This window comes from Sabethes cyaneus, chromosome 1 (genome assembly GCF_943734655.1).
Source record: "Sabethes cyaneus chromosome 1, idSabCyanKW18_F2, whole genome shotgun sequence".
Classification (NCBI taxonomy): Eukaryota; Metazoa; Arthropoda; class Insecta; order Diptera; family Culicidae; genus Sabethes; species Sabethes cyaneus.
In genome coordinates, this window is record NC_071353.1 from 92,760,780 (window position 1) to 92,781,525 (window position 20,746).

At 42.2% G+C, this 20,746-nt stretch overlaps 1 protein-coding gene across 1 annotated transcript in view; it reads right to left on the reverse strand.

Moving 5' to 3' along the window:
• LOC128732827 (cell division cycle and apoptosis regulator protein 1-like) overlaps window positions 1–20,746 on the reverse strand; it is a 238,167-nt gene that overhangs the window by 160,187 nt on the left and 57,234 nt on the right. The window contains exons 5-6 of the mRNA XM_053826232.1: window positions 1,257–1,689; window positions 823–955 (exon numbers count right to left, since the gene is read on the reverse strand). Of these exons, the coding sequence (XP_053682207.1) occupies window positions 823–955; window positions 1,257–1,689 (566 nt within the window). The remainder of the gene's footprint in view (window positions 1–822; window positions 956–1,256; window positions 1,690–20,746) is intronic.

The following is a 20,746-nucleotide window of genomic DNA, read 5'->3' on the forward strand; positions in this document are numbered from 1 at the left end:
CAATTTTCACGCCGATTGGTTCAGTAGTTTTCGTTTCTATAAGGAACATACCGACAGACAGACAGAAATTCATTTTTATATATAAGATACAAAAGTATCCAGAACATCAAAATTTATTATATTCTATGTCGAAAATGCATCTTTGTCATTAAAATACATTATTTAGTCATGAAAATGTCTGGAAGCTTCAGGTAGACGTGTTTAAACATACTTTCACTAATAATTTAGATAAAATTACGCATGCCCCAGATATTCAAAACGCCATATCTCCCAAACTACCAATATTATTTTTTCTAGTTAAGTGATTCTTATGTATAATTTTCTGGCGAACATTTTAAGCATATTTACTTTAAAATAAAATTGGGGATGTTTTGAGATATTCGCATTTTTCGTTTTAAATTGCAAAAAATGTATGAGGTTGATGTTGACAAATTTAAATTAAATAAAAATAACATCATTCGATTGTGCGGCCAAAAACCCATAGAAAAAGTATATTGGCATGTCTTTACATCAAACGGTTTCAGAGATATTGAAACCCGAAAAATGACTGTTTTTGAAAATATGTAAAATATGAAGTAGCCCCACTGCTAGGGGGATTGATCAATCGGCGTAAAACTTTGAGAAATTGGTTGTTGGGTCGGAATGAACATTTATGCCAACTTTGGTTGAAATCGCTGATGGTCGGATCCCATTTTTCCAATTTTTGTGCCCGCTTGAGATGGAATGACCCATATTGAGTTTTATGCATTGAGGGTCAATTTGAGTAAGACAGAGAATTATTATAAAATATTAATAGCATGCAACTTTTGTAACATCACTCACCATCTATTGGTAGTTTTCTTGCCTGTAGCTCCGTCTTCAGATCGGCAACCTTCAATTTCTTAACATCAAGAGATGGGGAATTGGATATTTCTGATTTTTCCAAACCGTCAGCATCCACTGCAATAGTATCATCCTGAAAACGCATATCAATAAGCAAAAAGTAGTCGAATGAAAATATATGAAACCATTCAATATGCACTGCAGATACGTTAAAGAGTAGATGGCCAGTATATTCAGATACACACACTTTAGCGCACAGTACCACTTGCGTATATGCACTCAGCCAGTATTTCGTAAAAAAATAGTTTTTAAAAATTCCTAAAATTCATCCAGATTGGATTGATAAACTTTCGTAGGCTGATGCATTATTGCATTCAAAAAGCTGGATTTTAGGGATACCCTTATTAATAAACTTAAAAAAAAGAGTAATGTGCCTTTTCATTGTCTGGAACAGTTGTAGTCGTTGTGTCTTCGTTTGCATCGTTTAACCCGACCGCTTCGCTGTTCTCCGTGTTACCGAACTTAGCTGCTGCTACCGGACTGTTAGAAGTGTAATTCGCTGCACCTACTAGGTTGTCATTATTGGCGTCAGATGCAAGTTTTTCGTCAGCTCCATCGATAGTTTGTGATACGGTGCCAACTGCTGGTGAAGAGTTAGTCCCATGAAGACTATCAGCACACGGAATATTGACAATACGCTCCAAATGCGATTTGTAACTTAGATGCAGCTCCTCCCACTCCTGCTGCGTCGGTAGGCAGGAACGTACATCAGGAAGAAATATAACCACAGTTTCGACACGTGATGGAATCAAATGACCTTTGTGGTAGGTTTCTGAACGACGATAATAGAGCTCCACGAAACGGTACCTGTGTTGGTATATAGTAGTAGTTTATTTCAGATTAAACTTCAAGAGTAAGCAGAATTCAATAATATTTGTTTAATAATGATCAGGAAAAGCTTTTATTCGGCTTCTTTAAATTGAAAAATTATTTCAAAGAAAAACAAGGAATGAGAAAATAAATTAAGAACTAAGCATTTAGGATCACAAATTATCAAAACTTTTAAATAAAATTCCGCCTGGGAGGACGAGAGGGCAATGTAAAAATATATGTGGTTATTTTATCACTTTATTATACTTTGTGACTCTTCAATTATCTTAAGGGGAGACCCTACTCTGGAAGACCGAAAAATAATAGATTTTCGTAATTTTTTTCCAGATGCTACAATTATAGTTAAGTATTGGGGTATTTGGGTTATTGGTTAAGGTATATTTGAAGATATATTTTGTATTTTTTGGATACCAGAATAGTGCTTATTATGCTGGCGGCAGGTGGGCACGTGAATGCCCTCTAGTAAATAGTTCCTTGCTGGCGGTACGTGCCTGGAACCAACGGAGTATCGTAGAACGGATTTCAAGGATGATTTTGTAGCTTTAGGTTAATAACTAAATTGTTACGTAGCGGTTTTTGAAAATTCGAAAAATTACCGAAATGGCGGCAATTTTTGCAAAAGAAAGGTGTTTACCTTTGTTATACTATATAACAAAGGTTTAGGAATTGGTCGAAAAACACGAAGTTGATCCAAGGTTGTCTGAGTATGAGCATTGTCTGTGTGTGTGTGTGTGTGTGTGTGTGTGTGTGTGTGTGTGTGTGTGTGTGTGTGTGTGTGTGTGTATGTGTGTGTTTGTGTGTGTGTTTGTGTGTGTGTATGTATGTATGTGTGTGTGTGTGTGTGTGTGTTTTTTTTTTAACGAGTAGGGAAATCTGCTATCAGACACCTGAGAAGACAACTCAGGGAGTGGGGTTTGGTATCCCGACCCCCCTACTGGGGCGTGAGGATCCAGACCCACTAAAACCCTACTCGAGTCTCCAGCCTCAATCCCCCCTGGAACCACCTTATCGGTATTACTTCAGGGAGGGGCTATTGTGCTTAACGCACGCTCTTAGATAACTACTGGACTATGGTAGTTAGGCTGTTTATTCGCCGTTGATCGGCTTTCCAGCGGTTTTGTAGCTCAAGTACGATCTGGGTAGCAGCCGCATTGACCGCACCCCAGACGTCCGAGCTAGAACACATCCTTTGGACTAAGTTATCCGGAGTAGTGTCCTGTCCGCTAACTGCCATCATGTTGCTTCTCACGCCCTCGAAACGAGGGCATATGAAGAAAGCATGTTCTGCAGTTTCCTCAACGTCCGCGCATTCGGGACACTCGGGGGACTCCGCATGCCCAAATTTGTGCAGATACTGTCTAAAACAACCATGCCCTGACAGAATCTGTGTCAGGTGGAAGTTGACTTCGCCATGACGCCTGTTGACCCATCCGGACAGTTCCGGGATAAGTCTATGTGTCCACCGGCCTTTTGTGGAATCAGACCATGCCCGCTGCCATGTGATCATCGAGGCCGATCTTGTGGTACTCCGTATGCCTCTAGTTCCACGTTGGTTGAAGCACTCTACGTCCTCGCTGATGATGATACCAATAGGCATCATACCCGCTAAGACGCAGATTGCGTCATGTGAAACTGTGCGGTACGCACTCGCCACTCTTAAGCACATGAGACGATAGGTGCTTTCCAGCTTGGCTAGATAGCTTTTGGTACCTAACGCCGATGACCACACCGGCCCGCCATATCTGAGTATGGACTGGACCACGTTGGCTAAAAGCCTTCGCTTGCTGCCATATACCGCCGAGCTATTATACATCATACGAGACAATGCCGAAATAGCTGTGGAAGCCTTCTTGCAGGCATAGTCGACGTGGCTCCCGAACTTGAGCTTGTCGTCGACCACGACTCCAAGGAGTTTTAAGAACCGCGTTGACGAAATAGTGCAGTCCCCGACACTGATATTTGCTTGCTGCACCGACTTGCGGTTGTTCACCACGATAACCTCCGTTTTATGATGCGCTAGCTACAGTTTCCTGGATCGCATCCAATCTTCAACAATGCTTATAGAATGGGCAGCCGTCAACTCAACCTCTCTGATAGATTCACCGTAGACTTCCAAGGTGATATCGTCCGCAAAGCCGACAATCGCCACCCCTACCGGAAACTTTAGCTTCAACACCTCGTCATACATGACGTTCCACAACACCGGGCCCAGTATGGAACCTTGCGGAACCCCTGAGGTGATTGGAACGCATTTCAGACCCTCCTCCGTGTTGTAGCATAGCACACGATTCTGGAAATAACTTTCCAGAATTCTGTACAGCGACACCGGCACTTGGACGTTCCGAAGCGAGCTGGCTATGGAGTCCCAGCTAGCGCTATTAAACGCATTTCTCACGTCGAGCGTGACAACTGCGCAATAACGAATACCTGTCCTCTTGGGCTGGATTGCCACCTCGGCTGTCTTAGTGACAGATAAGATGGCATCCACCGTAGATTTGCCTTTTCGGAAGCCGAATTGGTTCCTTGACAGACCGTTTGTACCCTCCGTGTACTGTACGAGTCTGTTAAGGATAACCCTCTCCAGCACCTTGCCGGCAGTATCGAGTAGACAGATCGGCCTATATGACGAGGGGACACCCGGAGGTTTTCCCGGCTTCGGCAATAGGACCAGGTTCTGTCGCTTCCATCTGTCCGGGAAGTGGCCAGCTTCCAGGCATCTGTTCATTACTGCCCCGAATAATTCGGGAGCCTCTAAAATAGCCGCTTTAATGGCCATATTCGGGATACCGTCTGGCCCCGGTGCCTTGCTCACCTTTAGGGATTTAGCGATATCAATGAGTTCCTCGTTCGTAACCGTCACTTCCTCCCCGACCTCCAAACCGCCGTCGCCCACGTTACTTTGGATGTTCGGCTGGGAGGCCGACCATCCTACGCTATGGTCTGAGATACTGGAACGTCGGCCGTGGGACGACTCAGCGGCTTGGGGCCAGGGCCTTGGCTCGTGGCGCGGAAAGAGGCCCTCGATGATCCGCTCCAGCATCTCTGGCGATTGCTCAGCGGGCGCCGTCACACCCTTGGTCTTTGCCACTACGACCCTGTAGGCATCACCCCACGGGTTCGCATTGGCACTAGCACATAACCTTTCAAAGCAGTCTCGTTTACTAGCTTTTATCTCGCTCTTAAGCGCTGCGCGTGCAGCAACAAGTGCTACTCGACATTCAGCCCTGCTTTCATCCGAACGAGCTCTTTGCATAATTCTCCTCGCACGAAAGCACGCTCCGCGGAGTTCCGCAATTTCATCTGTCCACCAGTAAGCCGGTGACCTGCCATACCTAGGTCGACTTTTCCTAGGCATGGTAGCGTCACACGATCGCGACAGTACCTCAACCAAATGATCAGCGTTCGGATCGGGCATACCACGATCACCGCACTCTCTCCGGATCGCTTCCACAAATACTTCGGGATCGAAGTATGATGTCTTCCATCCACGGGTGGTTGAACTGTTGGCCCTACTCGCCGCCTGCCGCCTCGTTATCTGACCGACACCATAGCGGACCGCCTGATGATCACTGTGAGTGTAGCCATTATCTACCCTCCAGTCTCCTATCAGACCAGGACTGCCGAAAGTCACGTCGATGATAGACTCCGCACCGTTCCTACTGAAGGTACTTGTGTTGCCGACGTTGGCCAGATCTACGTTAAGCTTTGCCAGAGCTTCAAGCAGAATCCGACCCCTATGGTTCGTGCGACGACTTCCCCACTCTACCGCCCAAGCGTTAAAGTCGCCCGCCACAACCACCGGCCTTAAACCAGTCAGCACAACTGATACTCGGTCTACCATCCGCGTAAACTGCTCGATAGACCAACTCGGCGGAGCATAACAACTGCAGTAGAACACTCCACCCACTTTGGCAACCGCAAATCCCTCGTCTGCAGTTGACACAACCTCCTGAACCGGGAACCTGCTTGTTGTCCATATAGCCGCCGTCGCAGACCTATCCGAGACCCAGTTGCCGTTTCCGGCAGGGACGCGACATGGATCCGAGACTATGGCAATGTCCATTGCTGACTCAGAAACTGCTTGGTGTAACAGCTGCTGGGCCGTGCTGCAGTGGTTCAGGTTGAGTTGTGTCACTTGCACTATGAACGTGGCTTAGTCGCCGGCACACCGGCCGGGCACCTTGGACCTTCCGTTACGTGCTTTGCGTCCCGTTTACCGGTACAGATCAGGCACTTAGGAGGCTCCGCGCAGTCCTTTGCTTTATGGCCAGCACTGCCACATCTCCTGCACAACTGGCTCCTATCTGGCCCCTTGCAGTTCCAGGCTTTATGTCCGTGCTCGAAACACCGGAAGCAGGCTTCCGACTGCTTGGACACGCTCAGTGGGCATACCGACCACCCCACTTTTAGCCTAGCAGCTTTCAGGGCTTTGTTTCCGTCAATCAGCGGAAGTCGTATGGTGGCTACCTGGGTCCCGGCAGGACCCTTGCGTAGGCGAACCGCCTCGGTTGCCACCACCACTCCACTTTGCTCTTTGAGAGCTTGTACGACCTCACGCACTTCGGTGATCTCGTCCAGGTTCTTAAGCTGGAGAGTCACTTCTGGTGTGAGAGCACGTACCTTCACTCCGTCCCCGAGCACTCCTTCCGCTATGGGCGGAACTCTTCTTTGTGGCGTCCTTCTTTAACTCGAGGATCATATCGCCCGTGCGTGAGCGGCGGATGCTCTGTACGTCCGCGCCCAGATCCTTGAGTAGGGCGTCTCCTCTCATGGCCTTCAGAACCTCCGAGTATTTCGACCCGTCGGTTTTCAGGATAAGAGCGTCGCCCTTCTTCGCTCGCTTTCTTGCCGGTTTAGGTGGAGCAGTTTTTTCACTGGAGCCTCCTCCGCCTTTTCTCTTGGCCCTAACCTCGGTCCACGGGCCACCTGTCTTGGAGCTTCCCGCTGGTTCATCGGTTAGCTCTGCCAACCCGCTAGCCTGAGGGCTTTTACCGATCAGGCGTTTTTTCGGTCCGCCAGGGGTGCTATCCCCCGGGGACTGTCTCGGGCGCTTGGCGGATGCCTTACCGCTGCTGGTAGCGCTTTCCGTAGCCTCCTGGGCCGCGTTACGACACTCCGTCAACGGGCAAGCGTCCGTTTGTACTGCCTTCGACGCCTTCACGGTCACCTTCTTAGCCTCTCCTGCACGCGCCACGAGGTCGTTGTGCGTTTTGGTCGCTGCATTCAAGGTTCTCCGAAGCATGAGCAAGCTCTGCTTCAGGTCCTTGGAGAAATTGCCGCGACCTGACGTAAACTCGATTATTACATCGAGCTGCTGTGACGCTGCTACCACTTTAGGTACAGCGTCTCTATTTTTCTCCATCGCCCTGATAAGCGCTGGGCCGTTCATCGCTGTGTCCGGCGTGGTAGGCATACCGCTGCCTTTGCCACCCACACTAGCGCTCCTAGTTGCATCCTTCTCCACCCTTGGTGGAGAACGCTGGATGCCTCCTCTAGCGAACGGGTTTTCCACCGTATCCACACTTGTTGTATTTTTGATTTTGTCTTCCATAAGAATCCCACGAGTTGAGGGGAAAGAAAAGTCCGCCACATCAGAGCCCCTCATGATGCGGTAAGGGCTGATTACTGTGGAGGGCGCTCTGGTACTCCACAGGCTCCGTTTGAGGCTGAGTATTTATAGAACCCCCCCCACCATTCATCCCTCGGCACGGGTCGCATGACACCTTGGATTAGGGGTTTATCCATTCATGTTTTACCTTTGTTATAGTATATAACAAAGGTTTAGAAATTGGTCGAAAAACACGAAACTGATCCGAGGCCCGGAGGGCCGAATCACATATACCAATCGATAGAGCTCGACGAACTGAGCAATGTCTGTGTGTGTGTATGTGTGTGTGTGTATGTGTGTGTGTGTGTGTGTATGTGTGTGTGTGCAGCTCATTTTCTATCGCCTGTTTCTCGGATATGGCTGAACCGATTTATGCGTTATTAGTCTCATTTGAAAGGTATTATTGCCTAGTATATCACTATTGAATTGCTTCGTGGTTCGATGTTTCGTTTAAAAGTTATAAGCAAAAATGTGAAAACTACGTGACACGGTTTTCTCCGGAACCACACAACCGATTTCAATGATCTTAGTACCAAATGAAAGCTCTTGCTAAATTATAAAAATTTTCAGGAAGTTTTATTGAAAACAAATAAGTAGTTTAAAAGTTATGCTTAAAAACGTGTTTTGACAAGGTAATAATTATCGCCTGTTTCTCAGAGATGGCCAAGCCGATTTATGCGCTATTAGTCTCATTTGAAAGGTAATATAGCCGGATAGATCACTATTGAATGGTTTTTTGATTGGACTTTTAGTTTGAAAGTTAAGAGTAATTGAAATTACACGTTAAAATTTACAATACTTTATAGCGCTTTTAACCAAGATAATTTATCTAGTTTCAATTGTTTTAGTATTAAACGAGAGGTCTTAACACTGCAAATGTATTTACCAAATTTCATAAGTATTGGTTCTACTGGTCAAAAGATATTTAAAAATGATTGATGAAATTTATTCAAGAAAACCTTAATGACCAAACCTTTAATTGGACTAAACATTTAAAACAGAATAATATAGTAAAAATGTGTAATTTTTCAACGGATGCTTCTTTGCAGCAGTTAATTAATAAAATATAGCACATTTTCTTACACTTTTAGGGTGACCGTGAATCCACCTAATAGGGTGACACAAATTTTTGTTTTTTTCATGCGTCCAAAAAAATAGCGTCTTCACAAAAATTCTAGAACACTAAAATAAGCAACTTTGCTGCATATAGTAACTATCTGTCTCTTAATGGTTGCGAAATTTAATGATTTGTTTGAAGAAACCACTTTAAAATCAAGCAAAGCAAAGCCATGGGTGTAAACGTCCTTCAGAACTTGACTCTTCTTTATCGACAGACTTCGCAGCCGGTTATTAGAGTACAGGAAAATTACGGGGCTAGGGCAAAGATCCTATTAACTCTGTAGCGACACCGATCAGTCGAGATTCGAACATACAATGACTGGCTTGTTAGGCTAGCATTGTACCCCGAAGCTAACAGCCACTTTAAAATCAGATCTGCTCAAAAATTCGGTATACGATGTTTTCATTGCTTTCCTATATTCTATAAAGTAATTTATAGCTTAAAATACACTCTGAAAATTGTTTATCGCTAGGATGCATATGGATGATAACTAGCACAGCGTTAACAAACAGTTGAATTAAATTCCGAAGACGTGTCGATTTCTTAATGATCATTTCCAGCTTAAAACGCTAAGCGCAAAAAGCCAGTTTTTACTCGACTATTTTCGATTGGAATTGGAATTTGAATGTGAAAATAGTTTCTTTCTAAACCTAATATTTGACGAGCAGCATTCCAAAAGGTCTCTTTGCGACTCGTCCCTTACGGTTATTACGGCGGCATAAATGCACTTGAAAGCGTCTATTTTGCATGAAACGGTTACTGGAATTATTGGAAAGCTTATCCTTTAGAATAATTGGGTTGAAATCTATTTATGCCGCCGTAATAAGCATAAGAGAAGAAACACAAAGAGAATCTCTCATTTGCACATTGGACCTTTTGACATGTTGGTCGAGATTTCCAGGTTTATCTGTAAGTAAAACATAAAAAGGTTTGACAAAACGGGTCTTTTTTAAAAAGGAGGTACTACCACTAATCGTACCACTTATGGAGGTATCAATCGGCACCAAATCTAAGATTTTTGCTTTCTGACCTAAAATGAACAATCTGACAAAATTTGGTTCAAATCCGTGAAAGTCGATTACACGGTTATCGGATACTTTGTATGTGTTGACTCCAATAGATAATTTTGAGATTTCACAACTGAATAACTTGAGAACGGCTGGGCCTAAGAAACAGTTTATAAAAGAATTTAGTTCAAAGTGATGCGTATATAATTTGACTCTGTCAGTTTTATGAAAATTACAAATTCAAATACAAATCAAACATAATATTTTAACTGAAAATGCCTATGTCAAATGACATATAAGATGGTATAACAAAGGTTCCTTTCACCACTAGGTGGATTAAATCGGGTTTTTACTTTTAGCCATGGATAATAGCTATTAAAACCATCCTCCTTTGGGGGCTTTGGACCCTCTGCTCAGGTTCTCGGTATTTTCAGGTTCATCGAACATGCTTCTACCGAGATCCGTCATTTGCAGGCGGAGAGTTTACACTCAGCCTTCGCATGAGTGCCCCCTTCTCTGTCCGCATACGACCCTAGTTTCCACCGGTTGTCCGATTTCCACTAAGGAGCGTATCCCGGATGGTACCACGAGGAGGTAGAGATAGAAGTTGCTAAATAAGAGGCTGTGGTGTGTGTGTGTGTGTGTGTGTGTGTGTGTGTGTGTGTGATACTTGGATTTTCTATCGCCTATTTCTCGGAGCTGACTGAACCGATTCGTTCGCTTTTATTTTTGTTTGAAAGGTATTATTGCCTAGTATATCACTATTAAATTATTTCGTGGTTCGATTTTTCGTTTAAAAGTTATAACCAAAAATGTGAAAATTACGTGACACGATTTTCTACGGAACCACACAATCGATTTCAACGTTCTTAGTACCAAATGAAAGCTCTCGCTATTGCTAAACTTTTAACCAAGTTTTATTGAAAACAAACAATCAGTTGAAAAGTTAGCTTTAAAAAACCTGTTTTGACAAGGTTCAAATGAACGCCTGTTTCTCAGAGATGACCAAACCGATTTATGCACTATTAGTTTCATTTGGCGGGTAATATAGTCAAATAGATCACTATTGAATGATTTTTTGATTGGATGTTTAATTTCAAAGTTATGAGCAATCGTGTACAACACATCAAAATCAACAATAATTTATAATGATTTTAACCATGAAAATTTATCTAAATACAATTATTTTAGTATCAAACGACAGGTTTTGACATAGCAAATATATCTGCAAAATTTCACAAGAATTGGTTTTACCAGTCAAAAGATATTTAAAAATGATAAAATTTATTCAAGAAAATTTTACTGATAGGAATCAGCGGGATCCAAACCTCAAAAACCCGATATTTTACTCTATCGTAAAAATATGTAATTTTTCAACGGGTGTTTGTTTAGAGTAGTTTACTATTAAAATACATCACATTTTCTTACACTATTACCCTTTCCCCTACGGCTCCTTGATTAGTATGATTATTCGAAAAAAAAAACCTGATTTAATCCACCTAGTGGTGAAAGGAACCTTTGATATACGGTCTTACTTGCTATTTGAGATAGAAATCGACACGTCTTCGGAACGTAATTCATCTATTGGTTAACGATGCCTAGTGCGTTGGTTTACATAAAATTTTTGGAAATTGAATAAGTTCACGAAATTTGAATAAAATAGGAGCACTTATAAATTTTGATAGATTCTTTTTTCAAGAAATTTCTGAGTAAGCTGTTACTAATGTGAGTAAGTGCAAGTAAAAGTAAGTTGTAAGAGGAAATAATGTTCTTTAACATATACATTGCGTAGTAAAGGTCTTTTAAATGCCATATTGTTGTAAAGTTCCAAATCGTGGTTTAACTAAAGTTTATTCTTCAATAAACTTGTTATGAGCAAAATGTTAGAATTATTCAATGCATTAATACTTTAAACTGTTAGGAAAATAGATCAGCATAAGCCGACATCACAGAAACGAAGCAAGCAGCATGTGAAGTCCGCAATTGATCTCAACTGGAACTTTTTCTCGTTTCTTCGTATGGAAAAATGGTGTCTGTATGCAGCGAAATTATCAGCAAATGTAAAAGGTTTAAAATGTATCCGTCTGTTGGTAGTCAAGTAATTCGAGGTCAAAATTAGGGTCTTTTTTATAATCAAAGTTCTACAGTTCCTAAACAAGCAAACATAGAGCTATACTATATTCAGCAAAGTTGTGTATTTTTACTATTTATACAACTTTGTAATGCATACATGAACCAGTCATACAACAATTACCAAAAGAGCTAAAATAGAAAAACTGATTTTACAAATTCATTTACAATAAATAAAATTTTTCCATCTTCGCTGAAGAGATTGGAGGTTGCTGTCTTCAGCAAAATTTCTTGTAATAAAATGCTCTAAAACTTTGCAGAACACATGAATGCGTAATATTGAATGTAAAGAAAAATATTTTTTTTTATTTTACTTTTAGGGGGATTAATCAAAATTTGAATTCTACCAGACGATAGAGCTTTCAATTTCAAGAAACTCTTCCGAAGGTTCGATAAACCAAAGACCAAGTTTTCCTAGGCAAAGCTCTAGTGCGCACGTTTTTTGGGTTTGGGCTATTGTGCGCGCGAGTAACCGTATTATAAAAGTTGGCGCGAGTGTTTGAGGGTTAATATCTTTTGACCGGCAAAACCAATTTTTATGAAATTTTGCAGATACATTCGCAGTGTTAAAACCTTTCGTTTGATACTAAAATAATTGAAACTTGATACATTATCTTAGTTAAAATCATTCTAAACTACATATTGTTATTGCGTAGTGCGTTGGTTTTCATAAAATTTTTGGAAATTAAGTTTACAAAATTTGAACAAAATAGCAGCACCTATAAATTTTGATAGATCCTTTTTTTCATGAAATTACTGAGTAAGGGTAAGTTGGTTGCTACTAATTTGAGTAAAAGTTGTAAGAGGAAATATTATTCTTTAACATATACATTGCGTAGTAAAAGTCTAGTTTACAGGTTTTTGAACTACGCATAAATTTCTGCAATGCCATTCTTTTTGATTGACATCAATAAAGTTTTCTTGAATAAATTTCATCAATTTTTATTAACCTTCGGTTACTCACGCTGTTGCATTTTGTACAACACGTGTAGGTTTTTGCATTAATACATTAATGCATTAATACCTTAAATTGTTGGGAAAATAGATCAACATAAACCGACATCACAGAAACGAAGCAATCAGCATGTGAGGTGTATCGCGATTGGCCCTGGAATTTTCTCTCGTTTCTTCATATGAAAAAATGGTGTCTGTATGCAGCAAAACTATCAGCAAATATAAAATGTTTAAAATGTATCTGTTGGTAGTCGAGTCATTCGGGGTCAAAATTAAGGCATTTGTTTTAATCAAAGTTCTACTGTTCCTAAACAAACAAACATATTCATCAAAGTTGTGTATTTTTACTATTTATACAATTTTGTAATACATGAAAAAGTCATACAACAATTACAAAAAGAGCTAAAATAGAATAAAACTGATTTTGCAAATTCATATACAATGAATAAGATTTTTCTATCTTCGCTGAATAGATAGAAGGTTACTGTATTCAACAAAATTTCTTGTAATAATATGTTCTAAAACTTTGCAGAACACATCAATGTGTTATATTGAAACTGAAGAAAAATATTTTTTTTTTATTTCACTTTTAGGGGGATTAATCAAAATTTAAATTGCACCAGATGATAGAATTTTCAATTTCAAAAAATTCTTCCGAAGGTTCCATAAACCTAAAACTAAGTTTTCCCAGTCAAAATTCTAGTGCGCATTTCTTTTTGGCTTTGGGCCATTGTGCGCGCGAGTAACCGTATTACAAAAGTTGGCGCGAGTGTTGGAGGGTTAATATCTTTTGATCGACAAAACCGGTTCTTCTAAAATTTTGCAGATATATTTGCAGCATTAAAATCTCTAATTTGATGCCAAAATAATTCAAACTAGATAAATAATCTTAGATGAAATCGTTATAAATTATTGTAAATTTTAATGTGTTGTATTCAAATGCTCATAACTTTCAAATTGAACGTCCAATCAAAAAACAAATCAATAGTGATCTAATAGGTTATGTTACCTTTCAAATGAGACTAATAGCACCTAAATCGGTTTAGTCATCTCTAAGAAACAGGCGATAATTATTACCTTGTCAAAACAGGTTTTTTAAGCATAACTTTTAAACTACTTGTTTGTTTTCAATAAAATTTACCCGAAAAACTTAGCGTTAACAAGAGCTTTCATTCGATACCCAGATCGTTGAAATCGGTCATTTGGTTCCGGAGAAAATCGTGTCACGTAATTTTCACATTTTTGCTTATAACTTTTAAACGAAACATCGTATCACGAAACAACTCAATAGTGATCTACTAGGCAATAATACATTTCAAACAAAAGTAATAGCGAACAAATCGGTTCAGCCGTCTCCGAGAAACAGGCGATAGAAAAGTTGCGCCCCGCACATACATACACACATACACACACACAGATATTGCTCAGTTCGTCGAACCCTGTCGATTGGTATATGTGGCTCGGCCCTCCGGGCCTCGGATTAATTTCGTGTTTTTCGACCAATTCCTAAACCTTTGTTATAGTATAACAAAGGTAAAAAAAATCATGAGAATTGCTTGAGTCGTTCATGAGATATTTATGGTACCGACTTTCAAAACCGAGTTTCGAGAAAAACGACGTTGAAGTTTTTGTTCGCTGTGTAATCGCTCCAGACATGCGCGATACAAATAGTTGTAACTTTGTCAATTTTTGGAATTCATCGAAATGACTTGAAACACATACGGTCAAAATGTTAATCTTTCAAAATAATCAATGAAAAAAATTTCGATTTTTTTGAATTGAAAAAGTACTATGCCCCCTTAAGAAACAGTTGATTCAAGTTCCGAAGACATGTCGATTTCTATATGAACATTTCCAGGTCAAAACGCTAAAAAAACCATTTTTACTCGACTATTTTAAATAGAAATTGGAACGTAAAAATGAGAAAATAGTTTCTTTCTAAGCCTAATACGACTATATTCATCTATAAGTCAAAGAAAATGAAATGGTTTGACAAAACGGGTCTTTCCTTTTAAAAAAACCTGATTTAATCCATCTAGTGGTAAAAGGAACCTTTGTTATACGGTCTTACTTGCTATTTGAGATTGAAATCGACACGTCTTCGGAACATAATTCATCTAGGGTAGACGCACCATTAGTGGTGGTAGTACCAGTAGTGGTGGAAACTTGAATTACTCCATTATTTCTGCAGATTTTGGTACAAGTTTGATAAGTATCGAACCACCAGTAACAGTATTATTTGATAAATAGCAAACTTGTACCAAAATCTGCAAAAATAATGGAGTAATTCGAGTTTCCACCACTACTGGTACTACCACCACTAATGGTGCGTTTACCCTATTGGTTAACGTTGCGTAGTGCGTTGGTTTTCATAAAATTGTTGGAAATTGAATAAGTTTACACAATTTGAACAAAATAGCAGCACTTATAACTTTTGATAGATCCTTTGTTCATGAAATTGCTGAATAAGGGTAAGTTGGTTGTTACTAATTTGAGTAAGTACAAGTAAAAGTTGTAAGAGGAAATATTATTCTTTAACATATACATTGCATAGTAAAGGTCTAGTTTATAGGGTTTTGAACTATGCATAAATTCCTGTAATGCCATTCTTTATGATTGACATCAATAAAAAGTTTTCTTGAATAAATTTCATCAATTTTTATTAACCTTCGGTTACTCACGCTATTGCATTTTGTACAACACGTGTAGGTTTGAATGCCATATTGTTATAAAGTTACAAATCGCTGTTTAACTAACGTACATTCTTCAATTAACTTGTTATGAGCAAAACCTCATAATTATTCAATGCATTAATACGTTAAATTGTTGGGAAAATAGATCAGCATAAACTGACATCACAGAAACGAAGCAATCAGCGTGTGTGGTGTACCGCAATTGACCCCAACTGGAATTTTCTCTGGTTTCTTCATATGGAAAAATAGTGTCTGTATGCAGCAAAACTATCAGCAAATGTAAAATGTATCTGTTGGTAGTCGAGTAATTCGGAGTCAAAATTAAGATATTTTTTATAATCAAAGTTCTACAGTACCTAAACAAACAAACATAGAGGTATACTATATTTAGCAAAGTTGTGTATTTTTACTATTTGTACAATTTTGTAGTACATGAAAAAGTCATACAACAATTACAAAAAGAGCTAAAATAGAAAATACTGATTTTGCAAATTCATATACAATAAATAAAATATTTCTATCTTCGCTGAATAGATAGAAGGTTACTGTATTCAACAAAATTTCTTGTAATAATATGTTCTAAAACTTTGCAGAACACATCAATATGTTATATTGAAACTGAAGAAAAATAATTTTTTTATTTCACTTTTAGGGGGATTAATCAAAATTTAAATTCCACCAGATGATAGAGCTTTCAATTTCAAGAAATTGTTACGAAGGTTCCATAAATATAACACCAAGTTTTCCCAGTCAAAACTCTAGAGCGCATGTCTTTTTGATTTTGGGCCATTGTACGCGCGAGTAATCGTATTATAAAAGTTGGCGCGAGTGTTGGAGGGTTAATATCTTTTGATCGGCAAAACCAATTCTTCTGAAATTTTGCAGATATATTTGCAGCATTAAAACCTCTAATTTGATGCCAAAATAATTCAAACTAGATAAACTATCTTAGATGAAATCGTTATAAATTATTGTAAATTTTAATGTGTTGAATTCAATTGCTCATAACTTTCAAATTAAACGTCCAACCAAAAAACAAATCAATAGTGATCTATTAGGCTATGTTACCTTTCAAATGAGACTAAAAGCGCCTAAGTCGGTTTAGCCATCTCTAAGAAACAGGCGATAATTATTACCTTGTCAAAACAGGTTTTTTAAGCAAAACTTTTAAACTCGTTTGTTTTCAATAAAATTTATCTGAAAAATTTAGCCTTAATAAGAGCTTTCATTCGATACTAAGATCGTTGAAATCGGTCATTTAGTTACGGAGAAAATCGTGTCACGTAATTTTCACGTTTTTACTTATAACTTTCAAACGAAAAGTCGGATCAAGAAACAATTCAATAGTGATATACTAGGCAATAATACCTTTCAAACAAAAGTAATAGCGAACAAATCGGCTCAGCCATCTCCGAGAAACAGGCGATAGAAAAGTTGCGCCATACATACACACACACACACACACACACACACACACACACACACACACACACACACACACACACACACACACACACACACACACACACACACACACACACACACAGACACACACACAGACACACACACAGACACACACACACACACACACACACACAGACACACACACACACAGACACACACACACACACACACACACACACAGACACACACACACACACAGACACACACACACACACACACACAGACACACACACACACACACAGACACACACACACACAGACACACACACACACAGACACACACACACACACACACACACACACACAGACACACACACAGACACACACACACAGACACACACACACACACACAGACACACACACACAGACACACACACAGACACACACACACAGACACACACACAGACACACACACACAGACACACACACAGACACACACACACAGACACACACACAGACACACACACAGACACACACACACACACAGACACACACACAGACACACACACACACACAGACACACACACACACACACACACACACAGACACACACACACACACACACACACACAGACACACACACACACACACACACACTCACACACTCACACATACACACTCACACATACACACACACACACACACACACACACACACACACACACACACACACACACACACACACACACACACACACACACACACACACACACACACACACACACACACACACACACACACACACACACACACACACACACACACACACACACACACACACACACACACACACACACACAAGGGGGTAGAAGAATGGGACCCTTCATCCCCCGCTTCGGCGCTAACCGGTATAGCCACCCACGTTCTTGATGAGGACGATACGCAAACATCACCACGGACCCCGCATCCAAGATGTGACGCGACCCGTGTCGAGGGATGCATGGTGAGGGGGGTCAAAATCAAAATTACCTCACCGCGAACGGAGCCTGGCGGACACCGGGGCGCATCCGACCAGTTCGAAGCCCTTACTGCGTTAAGGCAGGGCACTGGCGCAGCGAACTACATATTTCCCTAGCTACTCGTGGGATCCAAAATGAGTTTTCAAGAATTAAATACAAAATCAAATACAGGAGAAGATAGCGATTGCGCGATGGACACGCAGATCAGCGATTTCGATAGGAAGGAGAAGCTGTGTAGATCGCCAATATTGAAGGAGGTAGTCGCACAAATGTTTAGCGGCAACACACAGCAGCAGATAACCCCAAAAGGGCAAGGCTCGATGCTAAACTTCACTACGCCCATCCCGAAGTCAAAGGAGGACAGCCAACAGACGAACAAGCTGCGAGCTGCCAAAGAAAAACTCCTGAAGCTGATTGAGTTCATGAAGGAGAGAAGTAACATCCATGGTGAGATCAAGAAGCAAGCAGCACGGACCTTAACGGCGGTGATAGAGGCAGAAATGGAGCAGGAGGCCTTGATTAAGAGGGTTGTAGTCGCCGAGGAGGCCCTGGCAGAGAAGGAAGTGGTGCATGCGGCGTTAATAAGGAGGGCTGTAATTGCGGAGGAGGCCCTGGCAGCGACGACCCTGGATCAGGCGGTGTCGAGAGCCCCGCGCACAGAAAAGCGGGATCGGGAATCGCCAGGAGATAAGGTAAGCTCAAAAAAGCGGAAGGATGAGCTGAACTGCGACCACGAAGAGCAAAATGAAAACAGAGCTGAGGAGCAGTGCGACACGGAGCAGGGTGAGGCTAGCGGCTGGCGAACCATTCCTAAGCAGAAGGAAGAGAGTGAGAACAAGAAAAAAATGAAAGAAGATCGGCAGAAGCAGTTGCAGAGGGACATGCCGGCAGAACGCGAAGAAGCGGAAAAAAAGGCGAAGAATAGGGCGAGACCCCAACCTCGCCGGATCCGGAGCAGAGGCGATGCTCTGATTGTTGGAGTGAAGGGCGAGAAGACGACGTATGCCGATCTCCTCAAGAGAATGAGGGACGACCCGAAGCTGAAAGAGTTAGGGGAAAAGGTCGTGAAAACCCGGAGAACCCAGAGCGGCGAGTTGCTCTTCGAGCTCAAGAGAGACCCGGAGGTGAAGAGCGCGGCTTTCAAGACGCTAGTCGAGACAGCGCTCGGTAGCGAAGCTCAAGTAAAAGCTTTGTCTCAGGAGACGATCGTTGAAGCGAAAAACCTGGACGAGGTCACAACAGAAAGTGAGGTGAAAGCCGTGCTAACAAGAGCGGAATTCCTGGGCGACGTTCCAATGTCTATTCGGCTGCGGAAGGCATACGGCAGTACGCAGACGGCGTCGATTCGTCTATCTATCGAGGCGGCAAACCGGCTTCTGAAGGTGGATAAAGTCAAAATTGGATGGGCGGTGGTTAGCTTTAGAGCCATCCCACGTGAACCCAAAGAAATGGCGAGATGCTTTAAATGCATGGACTTTGGTCACGAGGCGAGGAATTGTCCGGGACCTGACAGATCGAAGCTGTGCCGGAAATGCGGCAATGAGGGGCATGTTGCGAAGGACTGCAATAAGCAACCGAGGTGTATAGTGTGCAAGGAAGACAACGACCACGTGACGGGAAGCTTTAAATGCCCGGTGTACCAGAAGGCAAAGGCAGCCCTACAATAATGGAGGTGATTCAAATCAACCTCAATCACTGCGACACTGCACAGCAACTGTTGTGGCAGTCGACAACAGAAACGAAGTGCGACGTTGCAATCATAGCGGAGCCGTATCGAATTTCCTCCGATAACGGTAACTGGATAGCAGACAGAGCAGGAATGGCCGCGATATTGGTGACGGGCAGATATCCCATCCAGGAGGTGGTTACAAACCGATACGAGGGTTTCGTGGTCGCCAAAATTAACGGAGTCTTCGTATGCAGCTGCTATGCTCCCCTAAGGTGGACGCTGGAACAGTTCTGCCGCATGCTGGACGACTAACTGGTGAGCTCATTGGACGGAGACCGATCGTCATATGAGGTGACTTCAACGCCTGGGCAACCGAATGGGGAAGTAGATGTACGAACGCCAGAGGAGCCAGCCTACTTGAAGCACTGGCAACGCTCGAAGTAGAGCTGAGCAACGTTGGAACCACCAGCACTTTCCGCAGAGATGGCCGAGAATCGATCATCGACGTCACCTTCTGCAGCCCGTCGCTGAGAACCGACATTAACTGGAGAGTGTGCGAAGAGTTCACGTACAGTGATCACCAAGCTGTACGGTACACTATTGGCCAACAGAACCCCGTGGCAGCACAAACAGAAAGAATTCGAGAGCGGCAGTGGAAAATGGAGGCATTCGACAAGGACCTCTTTGTTGAGGCACTACGACCACACAGCGAAGCCCAGAATGGTGATGCTGACGAGCTGACCGAGGCGCTAACCAGAGCATGCGACACAACCATGCCAAGGAAGGTGGAGCCTAGAAACCGACGGCGTCCGGTTTACTGGTGGAACGAGTCACTCAATGCATTACGAGCTAACTGCAACAGAGCTAGAAGGTGCTTCCAGAGAGCAAGAAGTACCGAGACTAGAGAGGAAAGAAGAAGTGACCTCCGCGTTGCCAAGGCCGCACTGAAATACGCGATTAAGCAGAGCAAAACAAACGCCTTTAAGGAGCTTTGTAGAGCAGTCGATTCCAACCCCTGGGGCGATGCATACCGAATAGTGATGGCAAGGATCAGGGGCCCAGCAATGCCAGCCGAAGGATGCCCAGATAAGCTAAAAATAATAGTTAAAGGACTCTTCTTGGAACACGAGCCAACGTCCTGGCCCCCTACCCCTTACCGGGTGCTAGAGGATGAGAACGCTGACGAGAGAAGAGTCTCCAATGACGAACTTGTTTCAATCGCGAAAGACCTGCAGATGAAGAAGGCGCCGGGCCCGGATGGGATCCCCAATGCAGCTCTTAAGGAGGCAATCCATGCATTTCCAGACATGTTCCGCACGGTGATGCAAAACTGCCTAAACGAGGGACACTTTCCAGATAAGTGGAAAATCCAGAAGTTGGTACTGTTGCCAAAACCAGGAAAACCGCCGGGGGATCCAGCATCATATCG